The sequence below is a fragment of the Neodiprion fabricii genome, chromosome 1 (genome assembly GCF_021155785.1).
Source record: "Neodiprion fabricii isolate iyNeoFabr1 chromosome 1, iyNeoFabr1.1, whole genome shotgun sequence".
NCBI lineage: Eukaryota > Metazoa > Arthropoda > Insecta > Hymenoptera > Diprionidae > Neodiprion > Neodiprion fabricii.
Window position 1 is genome coordinate 6,229,461 of NC_060239.1, and position 12,145 is coordinate 6,241,605.

Here is a 12,145-nt window from a genome sequence, read left to right on the forward strand (position 1 = left end):
TTTTCTCTTTTGATAAAAATTTTCTCTGCGTAGTTTCGAGCCTCGTGATACTGTCGATTGTTGTTTATAGAACGTGATTGAGAAAATAATAAGGAACCATTTAGCCGGAGGATTTAATAGAGAAAAGAAATTTTCTTTCGATTGTCTGTATGTATTTCACGATACGCATCATGTATTACAAATCTTATAACGTATTTAAATACAGTATTTGCGTTCAGCCTAACGTTCGAATTACATTTATAAACACATATATTCGGTTTTAGTTGCGTAAACGTTTTATGCCTGAATACGTTATTCTCGCCGCCTTGTGAAACGATCCAACGTTTGTAAATTTTAGATCCTTTCCGCCCTTTCGAATCCACTCGACGCGCGCGCCAACGTCGTTGTCCTCCTTTCGTTACAGCAGCTAGCATTTCCTATCTCAAACAAATTCCGTTCGTCTGAACAATCTTTCCATCCGTGGAGCGATATAATTTTGTTCATTTGTTTGTTACGTTTTTTTTTTTTTTTTTTTGTTTGTTTGTTTTTTCGTTATCGTCATCGCGAAGCGAACGATTATCACATTTCGGAAATTTCCTTAAGCCTAGTGAATTTGCAAAAAAATTTATATGCCAAGCATACAAATTACGCCGCGGCTGCATAAGGCGAGTCCAAATAACGAGGAATATATTTTTGCACCCGGTCATCTCGACACGATGCCGTAGCTTTCGCGATTTCAAGGGGACCTCGCGCCCTGCATCAGCACCGAGAAAAATCCAACGATAACGAGGAACGTTTTCGGAATCTGAAGATTATGCGCCGACGAATATCCCTCCAAATGATGATAAACGGTTCTTGATCCAAGATCCTGCGTCGGTCTGTTGTTATAGGCGAGAGTTTCGTTGTTGGAATTAACCACCTTGCGAAAAATCTCGATCTGAAACAAGAGAACAGATTTTATTTGAAAAATGTTTTTCCTCCCATTGTGACATAGGTGGAATTCGTATCCTCTCAGCGGTTCTGATGGAAAAATTGCATCGGACGACGGCGGAAAGTTTTTACTCAAACAACAAGTTCGGATAAAGTTTTCCCTTCGATATTCTGTAATAAGGTTGCATGTTATCGGAATCCGGGAAACCGGTATTTTCCCATATTCGCGAACTTTGACTCGTCGTTGCCACGCGCTCACCTGAGACACGGAAATTGGCATCTTGTTGTCCAGCACGGTCCATATAGCTGCCTCTTGGCATTCCGGGGTGGTCAGCGAACCGTAATACCTGTAATACGAGCTGTGATCTTTCGGCAACAGAAGGGAGGGTATCAGCTTAGTCTGCAATTTCGTCGTTGCCGTCGAGTTTAGAGACGACACGGTTTTCACAGCTTCCAGAATTTGTTCGAGATAGAGGTTATCCTCGTTGCTCACCTGAAAAACGTCTCGCTTAGTCTCAAGATTATAATCAATAACGGCAAAAAGTCCTCCAATTTTCGTCGTCGTATAAATTCCCACTTTGCAATTTTTCTCTGTATTTTTTTCATTTACCTCGAACAATACTGCCACCACCGCTAATCCGTTCTCAAACTCGGAGGCGTACGTCACGTTGTCGTAATCCTTCGAATAGTGGACGAGATGCAGCTCGAGCGCTTCTTGTTCGCCGTTTATCGTGTGCTCCGAGCCCCAGTGGAAGTGCATCTGATCGAGAACGTAAGTCGTTGGTAGACTTCCGCCTTTCAGGTGAATCGGTACCCCCGTCAAACCGACTTGAACTAAAAACGTTACCGAGAAATTTTCAATTTTCCGCGGATCATCATTTTTGGACAAAGCATCTCGGAGGGCCGCTCAAGTATCAGCTGACACATGTTTTGCAAATTATTCCATACCACCCACAGTGTGAACGATTAGTGAGGTTTGCTTGTTTGTAAACGCTTTTTGAAAAGTTTATTTGCAAATCGATTCATCACTCGGGAATGACAGATTTGCCGTTTATAGTCACATCCTGATCAACTTATTCCCACTTTATCAAATATTAATTATTGTTAATTTTTAACACACATTAACATGTTCTGTAAAAGGTGAATTATTTATTATGTTTCGTTATGTATTAAATACATTATATATTGTCTTTCTTCTTGAATGCCTGCGATAAACATTATGTTTCCTGGGATATTATTATCGAGAAATTCGTGTATTATCGACGCATCCTTTTAAAGAAATTTTTTTATTATTCCTAAACAGACAGCGTGTTGGCTTTGAGCCCGAATTTGATACCGTTTTCCCGAATGGCAAACCTCTGTATTAGCGTCAGCTAATACTTAAAAAGCCCCCAAGTCGCGATATCCCAGCGATAAGATTTTTTGAGTCCTAAATTTGGCGCTCCTTTATCCCCAAAATTAAGGATAAACCTCTCTAATGCGAACGCTTTGCGAAATTACATCGAGCGGGGAAAGTTACGATCCTTTTTGACGGTTGAAATAAATCCTCACAGAGCAGAAAGCCGTACACGGTCGGTGAAAATTCCCTGCCTCCGTAATAATCTACCCCATGAAATCTTTGCCCCGTAATCTTACGTGTGCGAATGTGTTTCTACCGAGCATTCACCCCCGTTTTACAAGGTAAACGAAATAATCTACGAAGCGACAAACCTGGGCCTCGTAAACAAGATAAGAAAGGTTCTCTGAAAAGCTCTCCTGTACCGATTCACCCCAGCCCCGAATTTCAGCCAGATTGCATCTGACAGCAGATAATTCATGCACGAGTGATCTCCAAGGGCATTTGCTCCGTTGAAGATGAATAATAACGAAATAATAATAGATCGAGAGAAGAAGAAAAAACAAAAATATGACTGAACTTTTTTTATTCCAGATTTCGTTTCGGTAATCGATTAATTTTCCTCGCGAACGGTTTCTGTTTTTTACTCCCATGAACGACGCGTTGCATTATTAATTTACGTGATTAAAGTATGAATTATTATCATTGTCTTAATTCCTAAGTACCTATTTGATATAATTGGTGAAAGATAAATGAACATTTTCACCTGAAATTACTAAAATATCTCGAATGAAACTATAAATTATCAACAAAACTTTTTCGCCATTAGGACTTCGAATTGTAATTTACGAAATTTCGGATTAATCGTTTAATTTTACCCATTTAATCGAGTCGTGTACAAGTTATTTTCAGCTCAGTGTCTATCGATAATTATTTTAATTCTCCCTTCCTGCGGTATCTTAAATTTTTTTTTATAAAATAATGCGCTTGTAACCGTATCGAAATAGCAGGAATTATACTCACTCGAGTGGCCGGTGTTAACAACGTCGGCGCTGAAGGCGAAATCGTATCTCGTAAACTTGAGAGAGCCAAGATCCGTTTTCACGGCATCGTCGGTGATTATATCGATCGGTGATTGATTTTCACCGGTGTTGCAAATTCCGGGCCAGTGTTCGGGACCTTAAATATCATCAAAATCAATAACAAGAACCGACGACAAGGATTGTACGAGTAAAAATTTCTTACCGTTTTCACCCCAGTAGCTCCAGTCGTCGGATCCGTGAGCGAAGAACGCGTCTGCAAAAAGGAAAAAAAATCGAACGATGAATATAAAAAATAAAGGTTGAAAAATTCACCGATACTATCAACCATATAAAAACACAGGGAACTTTCCCTGAAGCTCAAGTCCCATGGGATCGTTGCTGAAATCAAAGCGCCATCCAGTGGATATATAACCTTTCCCCTATCGCCTTGTATTTCCGGTCGATGAACGAGGCATGAAGGCATATGCCTTCGGCCCCTCGGACTAACCAATTACATTTAATGTAACTTAATATCACGGGCAATCCCAGCTGCTTGAAATATGTACTCCCTTAGAGATGACGCAAGTCCTGACTATATATAAATGCCCAATTCTGTACGACGATGAATTGACGATTATAATGAAAAATAATATGAGATGGAGCGTGGATGAAAGAAAAAAATAGAAACGTTTCATCCCCTTCGATTTATCGAGGTTTCGATCACCGCGTACTTAGCGAGGAACGATAAGCGCGGAGCTTGCAATTAATTAGTCTCATCGTCGGTGAGTATTGGGTGGGATTATCGTGTAATCGCGGTAGCGGATTAACCGGACCAAGTACGTTTAATTGACGTGTATTATAAGACACGGGGGCCCGCTTCTCTGTACTTGAAGATCGTACCGGAGATTATTTGGACAATTTAAATTGACGGATAAGTGTATTAATTCGCTGACTGGGCATTTATAAGTCAAGTGCGCAAAGCCTGTATTTATAACCGAGCTCGCTGAGGGCTTGAAATCTCTATCGGACGGCGATACTTGATCCTTCAACGCTTATGAGAGATCAAAATTATGTAATGCTGATTGCAATTCATATCGCAATATGAGTCGAGATCGTTTTGCTGAATCGCTCGAACAAGAATCGTCGGAAGAGAATTATTTCCGCTATCTACATCCTGTCCTGATAATTTTTAATCACGGGTAAATTGATCGATTCGAATGAAAAAGACAAAAAAAAAAAAAAATTTAATTAAACTCCGAGATAAAGAAAACGGAACAGAAAAAAGAAAATAATCAAACATTCTCGTCGAGAATTTTCGGTTGTATAACAATAACGAACTATTCATTACTCTTCTTGCTAGTCTTATCAATCTAGCAAATCATCGTTGCATAATCATGATAATTCGAAGGCGGTACTGATTCTAATCGGCAAAACGATGTACTGAATGTCTGAATGCGCAGTTGTTTTTTTTCTCCGAAATTGAGGCGCCGGTGTTTTGCAAAAGTCTTAAATTTCCATTGACAGCTAGGAGACACCGTATTACATATATATATGTATATATATATATATATTTATCACTGTCAACTTTTGCGACACGACGATTGGTTTCATCCTCGACGGAACGAGGCGATCGAAAGCTTAATTCGTCAACCGACCGCAAGAACACGCTTATCTCGGATGAGCATTTGACACCGCAGGTGAGATATCACACCTTGAATTGACGCGTGTAACATTCTTCGAACGACTCGTCTAACAATAAAGCGCAAAAACAGCAAATCATTATACGTAAAAACCCTCTTACGGTACAAACAAGTCGATGGTATTTCGTTTCTCCGAGTATTCTTCCCGTCATTTTTCGACGCTGTCGTATCGATTGATGTACCTTGTGTGCACAACGATCACATTTGTCGGCCTCTGTACGGCTATGATTTGGCCCAACTCGAACGCGCTCGTGAAATGTCACGATGACTATCGGACAGGAAGAGAGCGAGATAAGTCGTAAGGCGGGCTATTAAAGCCATATTAAGTCGAGCCACGGCCGATACTTGTCACTCAATTTATTTTACGTGCAATATATCATCGTCCGTCCTGTTTAAACTGTTTCAATACCGACGGATTAGTTCCGAGATGTATAAAGGCCAAGTCCCAATCCACCTGTTGCCCCGAATAGGCTGTAATAGTTGATTTACGAGGCTCGGAATTTTGTCGCTTATTCAAATTGTCGCCAAATTTTTGTCTCCGATGTTATCAGAACACGAATTTGGCGAAACGGAATGTTTTCTCGCAATTTTTTAGTTATTACAGATTCACCTGCTGCAAACGTCCCCGACTATCGTCCACATTCAAGTGCTGTCCGGCAATTTATACCTCCGCAGAATTGCATTGCACGATTGCACGTAACAATTTATTAATAACAATGGGGCGTCCTTGTTGTTATTAATACATAAGTAAGCCATCGCAACGAGGCTTGTAACCGTGTTAAGGAAATAAGGAGGCGTCGTTTATTCCCTCGCTGGTTTTGATTATTTCGGCACTTGGAGACCGGGGGTGAAAAAAACGGATCTAAGCTTTTTGTGCGAATTTTTCAAGGGAATTTAGTCAACGCTTTTTTTTTTTTTTTTTTTTCTTTCCTAAGACTTTCTTCTTCCTTTCTTTCTCCTTTTATCCACCTCGTCTATTTTCGGCGACGACTCGTACACCCAGTTTCCGTTCCGAATTTTCGACGAATTCCCGGAGGACAAAATTGTGCAATACCAACCAAAAGCTCGATAATAGCTCACGCCGAGTTGTGCGTGCCAGAATGCAATGTGTATAATTTTGTTAGTCTTTCAGCGTGGGTGGAAGTCTTGTATCGTTTAAGATACTCTTTGCACTGACAGTATCTTTGGCACGTTCTTATGTGGAGCCATGATGATAAGGACGTGACCGTTTTCGCATTTTTATTACATAAACAATTGGTCGCGGTCGAGTCGACAATGGAAGTACAAAAATAATTTCAATGAAAAATTTAATGAGACACTGTTCTACGTGCTTATTATAAATTGTCGCGTTTTCGCATTATCTCATAGACAAGAGTGGTGAAATTTAAATTATACCGTTCGCGTAATCGCGGCCAATTATTGCCGATCGTGTTCGCAAAACAAGCGCTTACTTGCGCAATTGGAGAATTGTATTACGGCGATAACGACGTGTTTACGCGTTATTGTTTATGTTGCAGAAAAAAAGATGCAACGCTATTATTCTTGATTAGAGCGTAATGTCACGGGTCGGGTTCACACTCCGTGCTCCGTGAAACTCTTAGCAACGATTTGAACGTTTGAACGACTCGAGAAATTTCATTTATTACATATCATAAGTTTTACGCAGAGCGTTACAGCGAAATTTTAACCACAAAAATTAATAACTTTGAAATGAGATTTCGAGATAAGCTTATTGACGGAACAGTGACTTTATTTTTGACATAATTTGAAACCTGATTTTCGTGATTGAGATAATCAAGCTAAAATCGGCCGCTTGTGTGTTTGAATGAAAAAAAAAACAAAAAAATATAAAAAATCAAGTTATCAAAAAACGCCGACAACTTGTTCAGATTTACGTATGAAGTGGGATAAAAAAAAATTGACAAAAATAAGCAAAGAAAGTAATTAAAGAATATTATAATCGTAGCGCGTCGTTTGATAGTAATTAAAAAAAATTTACCTCGGTCCAGCAGAAATACGGCGGCAAAGATGAGGAACTTCATTTTCTCCTTGTAGATTTGTTTTCGAAATTATGAGTAAAAGTTTCGATTCGAAGTTGAATTAATCGTTGTTTACAGATGCGGTAGTGGGAGATGAATTTGATGCCACCGGGAGGACGACGAGTTTGCGACTGATACTCGAACAAATAACGTTGCCGGGCACATAGATATTGCAGAAGATCACTTCCTCGCCCTGGATTTAAACTCGCACACCGTTCGGACAGCGCTTATAATGTACTGTACACTGACCAATTGCCCCGTACATCGGCGATCTACATTGAAAAACGTCAGTCCGTCGGTGAGACTCGGCCGGCAAGTGTTGGCCCGGGGCATATAAATTGCTACCTCGATCTCGTTTAAACGGCGGGCACAGCAATGGCGACATTCGGAACTCCAAAACTTTTCTAGTGATAATTTTTATCTTTATTGTACTCGAAACTTGTACGAAAGGCGCGCGTTCAGAGGCTCATTAATTAATACGTCGGATCGAGTTGCTATAATTGTCTACAATTGTCGTGAATAAAAAGTGCCGTATCAGCATCGGATGCGAGAGAATACACGCGAATGTTGGTAATTTAACGGCCATAGCAAATACCACGAAATTTCGATTTCTCTATTTTCGTAACGTTCAGACCATTGTGCGGAACTCGTAAGCTTGAAATTATTTGCTCGCGCATTACGTACAACGACTGTACAAAATTAGACGTATTTGCTAAGGCAGTATGGGTGTAAGATCTGGAGTAGTTTTGTTTGGCAATTTTTCATTTTTCAAAATAACGAGGGAACTTTATTTTATTTTTTTTTTTTCTCATCTTTACTTCAATCCAGTTTCTTGCCGTCACTTTGGCAAAACGCCTGTAAAAGGCACTTTTTGAATTTTGTACTTGAATGCAATTTTGTTTTTTTTTTAGTTTTTTAATTTTTTTTCAAATTTACCTACCATCCGTACAAAGTCTCCTTGAAATGAATATACAAAAATAACTTTGGATTCGATTGCTGTTCATTTGCTGTATCTGTTTTAACATTGTTTTCAGTTTGCAGAAGACAAATTTCTCGAATCACAGTAACTCATTCGCTCTATAACTTTGAATTAGTCTAGAGTAAATAGTACTTATTAGATTAGAGGTGCGGGTTTGAATTGGGTCGATTTAAAAGCACATTATAACGATGTTTATACGTTCGAAAGTAATGAATATTTGCTGTGTGAATTGAAATACTCGATAGCTGAGGAATGAATATTTGCCTTGCAAATTTTGTTTGCATCCAATATCTCTTTATCACAATATAATAATATAAATAAAATATTTTCGTGACCGCGACTATTTTGTTGTTGCATATTAAAAAATTTTGCGTGCAGGTATGTATATAATCTCGGCCGAACAAATGACTCGTTTTTTTATTTCGCAGTACAAACCCGTAAAAAGTATTGTCCTTTATTTACACAGGTGTACCTATCGATGAACATTTTGCGTTCAATTTCATCGGTCGATGAACCGATCCCGAGAGAAAATCTCCGCTGTTTTTACCCGGAAGCCCAAGACCTTGAAGCCCGAAAATGAAAATCCGAAGGGTATTTCATCGATATTAAAATAGCAGGCAAAACAGCATCGTGTGGATAACCCGCATCGCCCGAAAAATTGCGTTTCATCACTTTCGGCCGTTTCTCGACAAGCACAAAAATTGTGGTTAAATCTGAAACCGGAAACTACGCTACCAAGGGTGGTTCGCCTTGGGCGAAAATCGACCTTTTTTTATCAGCTGCATGGAATCTGCGCGCGCGATTTCCAGCCCACTTTACTTTTTCAAGTACCTACTCTATGAACTCCCCCTCTCCTCCCCATCTTCATCCCACCTAAACATATATACTTACCTAAATTTCACGGAGGATGTAAGCTCTTCGTAGAAATTTCCTTCGTATACTCTTCGCCAGGGTTTGCATACCGGGTAAGCATCCTGAAATAAATTTAATTCCTTGATCAATGGGAGGTCTTTACGTTATAAGGCTGTTGAAGGAGCCCCCGTGGTACAGAGGATATTCGCAAAGACATTTAGACACCTGGTAATCATTTTTGACTTCTAAATTCGTTGACTTTAGACTGATTCGAAACTTGCGTTTGCGATACAATTATTCTTACAGTGCCTATCAGCTGTTAGGAGTTTATTTTATTGACATTTTATCCTTACTTCAGGCTCATTTTTGGCTAACCATGCGAAAATTTCTCGAACAATAGTTGTATCCAATAATTGTACCATTCCCCCCCTTGGCCCTGGCAACGTGATCGAAATTTTTTTTAATTATTGAGAATTTGGAAAGCTAAAATCATCCCTATCGTGGGGACCTCGTCAACAGCTTTAAAAAAAGAAATATTCCAATTTTTATATTTACGTGTTTAGATGTGTGTTTTTTCTATTCCGCCGAAAAAAGATTATTGCTCATGTTACATGCACTGATTATTTGAGATATATATTATTATAGAGGTACTTTAGCACCGATGATGTCGTTTTGACATTTTGTTGTGGTTTCCAGTCAGCTGATATTCCCTTCCATTTTTTCATTTATTGAAAATGGAAAGAAACCCATCTAATTTTTCGAGCTTTCTGTACTTTACACGCATGAGTAGAATTATTTTTTTTCCAAAGAACCAATTAATTTGCACACTTGCAGTGGGGCTCCGGGCCTCGTGCGCACGGCCCTGCGGTCAGATTTACTCCCTCGGTCGTTCTGGGTTAATAGCTTGACATTGACACCGTTGCAATTGACATTCAGACCTGATTTTATGGCCCGGTCTCTCCCCTCGTAAATTTGAGTTCAGTTTAACTCTCACCGAACCCTAACTTTGAGCCGTGAATTTTTTTCAAAATATTATAGGACTGATTGGAACCGAAAATGCTGCCCACCCTTAACGAGAAATCCGTATTTCTTTACGCCCAAATTTCGTTTCGTGATTTTTGAATCCAATTTTCCGTGAAAACCATTTTACAATAATTATCGGAACACTTTACGTGCAGAAGAGGGTCTCAATTTTCGAATAACGATGTTTATTTAAATTAGTTCTCACGTTGGCCAGTAACGAAGATTAACGAGCTCACACTTGGTTTGTCTGGTTCGAAGTTTTCTAGCTGCAGTTACTAAATATAAATTTAAATAGCCGAACGGGGTCGCGTGAAAGCAATAATAAATAAAAAAAAAAAAAAATTCCAACTTTCCACGCTGCTTTGCTGGTCTTGCAGCCTGCTCGTTATTTGTTTACACAACCGTGTGATAAATGATCGTTTATAAACAGAACTGAGACTTTTGTGGAATCATATTGATTCGTCGTCGATCACACGACTCGAGCTTCATATTCCAATCGACCTTGCTCTTCGACACATACGTAATTCCAATATAAATCTACTTACGTGTACATATTCATTTTACGACTAACCTGACATTCGCGTATCGCAGCTGATTAATGGTCCTCCAATTCGTTTCTGCGAGTTCTCAACACGTTATCTAATTTGTTTACACGCGAATATCAGAGCTCATTTATTTATTATGTTATATATGCGAAAAAATTTATTTATACACCGCAACTTCCGTGAAGCCAATCGGTAACAAAAGGGAAACAGTTTTTCACCTGCGTACCACTAGACATGTATATAAAAAATTATATAAACGTTAAGAATATATACATACAGGTATATGTATATATATATAGGTATATGATATGTAAGTTATATTTCTAGATTTAAAAAAATCGTTCATCGACTGTTCGATCTTGGATTTGGTTTTCTCACGTTCGTGTTCAGGCACCGAACTTTCCTAGGCACTAAAATTCCATATCCTTCCAACGACACGTCCACATTTCTATAACCAGCGAGTTTATTCCACTCACAGCTTGAGTCACCTTTTTTAAATTGAAGAAAAAAAAACCTAAGGAAACGAAAAGGTCCGACGAACAGTGTACAATCGTCCGTGGGAAGTGAGACCGTTGAAAATATCGAGTGTCCGACGTGTCCGGTAGCATTGGACGGCTTACTCGTTGACGGGAAAGTGGCAGCAGAGCAAGAACTTGAGGCGAAGCTCCTCGACCGTCCTTTTGAGGAATTCCCTGAGTTCCCTCGCCTTGACACGCACGTCTTCGCGCATGAGGTTGTAGCACATGGCGATCAGGCCCATGCCGAGTAGCAGGAAGACGAAATTTATGACGAGCTTGGTCTGACTGGAGGTGTGACTTCTGTCGCGAGATCCGAAGCCGGTTACGCCGGGAACGAAGTCGCCCATACCGATCTTGCACAGCGATGTAACGCAGAAGTAAACGCTGTCGAGAAATCCCCAGTTCTCCCACTGGGCGAAGGTCACGGACCCGGCCAAGACGTAGCCGAAAATCACCCAGAGGCAGGCCGTCGACGGTACGATTATCCGCTCGCCTTCGGTTCTCTGCTTCCCGGCGCACTCGTGGGCCCGTCTGTAAAGCCACCGAAAGCTCTGGGCGAGGACCTTGCCCATGTTCATGAAGTAGAGAATGTAAAGAGGGATGCCGATCACCGCGTACATGACCGTCGCCCAACGGCCGAGGTGCGTCCTGGGCACGATGTTCCCGTAACCGATCATCGTGAACACCGACATGCAGAACATCAGGGCAGCCGGGAATGTCCAGACGTCCTTGACCCCGCGACCGTCGTACTTTTTGACCTGGGCCATGTGGACGAGCTGTTTTTCGAACTCCTTCAGCACCGCCCTCGTCCGCAGTTCGAACGCCGTTTTGTTCAACGTGTTCACCAGGCTGTCGCCAGCCGTCTTGACCCAGAGATCATCCGCGCAGACGTTCCGCGCTTGGGCGACGCGGACCAATTCCGGATACTCGGACATCGTCTCTATGTGGATGAAGCCGAAGGCTCCGACAACCGCGTACCCGACTATCAGACCCCCGACGCCGACCTGGGTACACATGAAGGCCACCAGCTTGCGGCAGCAGTCCTTCACTCGCTCCCTTGGGTCCGGGCCCGTCGACGTGCTCGAGGAGTCGCGGCTCCTCAGCGACGACCGCATCGCTCTGCGCGACATTTGATCACACCAGGAACAGGAATATGGAAACGACGGACGTGGAGGCCGGGCTTATGGACGCTCGGAAACTGCCGCTGAAAAGATATTTGGAT

At 41.0% G+C, this 12,145-nt stretch overlaps 2 protein-coding genes across 3 annotated transcripts; both read right to left on the reverse strand.

Annotated features, from left to right (window-relative positions):
• Positions 1–517: 517 nt before the first annotated feature.
• LOC124176166 (carbonic anhydrase 1-like) lies at positions 518–7,104 on the reverse strand. 2 transcript variants are annotated; one of them, XM_046557523.1, is made up of 6 exons: positions 6,967–7,104; positions 3,491–3,541; positions 3,269–3,424; positions 1,520–1,743; positions 1,169–1,402; positions 518–916 (listed from the first exon to the last, which is right to left on the reverse strand). In XM_046557523.1, exons 1-6 carry the CDS (start codon positions 7,007–7,009, stop codon positions 716–718), a joined length of 909 nt encoding a protein of 302 aa, XP_046413479.1. In that variant the 5' UTR covers positions 7,010–7,104; the 3' UTR covers positions 518–715. The 2 variants fall into 2 exon arrangements, with proteins under 2 accessions (XP_046413479.1, XP_046414341.1); XM_046558385.1 differs by lacking the exon at positions 6,967–7,104 and adding an exon at positions 3,638–4,437.
• A 59-nt stretch (positions 7,105–7,163) lies between these two features.
• LOC124174927 (TWiK family of potassium channels protein 7-like) lies at positions 7,164–12,125 on the reverse strand. Its single transcript, XM_046555011.1, has 3 exons — positions 11,026–12,125; positions 8,877–8,959; positions 7,164–7,278 (listed from the first exon to the last, which is right to left on the reverse strand). Exons 1-2 carry the CDS (start codon positions 12,051–12,053, stop codon positions 8,884–8,886), a joined length of 1,104 nt encoding a protein of 367 aa, XP_046410967.1. The 5' UTR covers positions 12,054–12,125; the 3' UTR covers positions 7,164–7,278; positions 8,877–8,883.
• Positions 12,126–12,145: the final 20 nt, after the last annotated feature.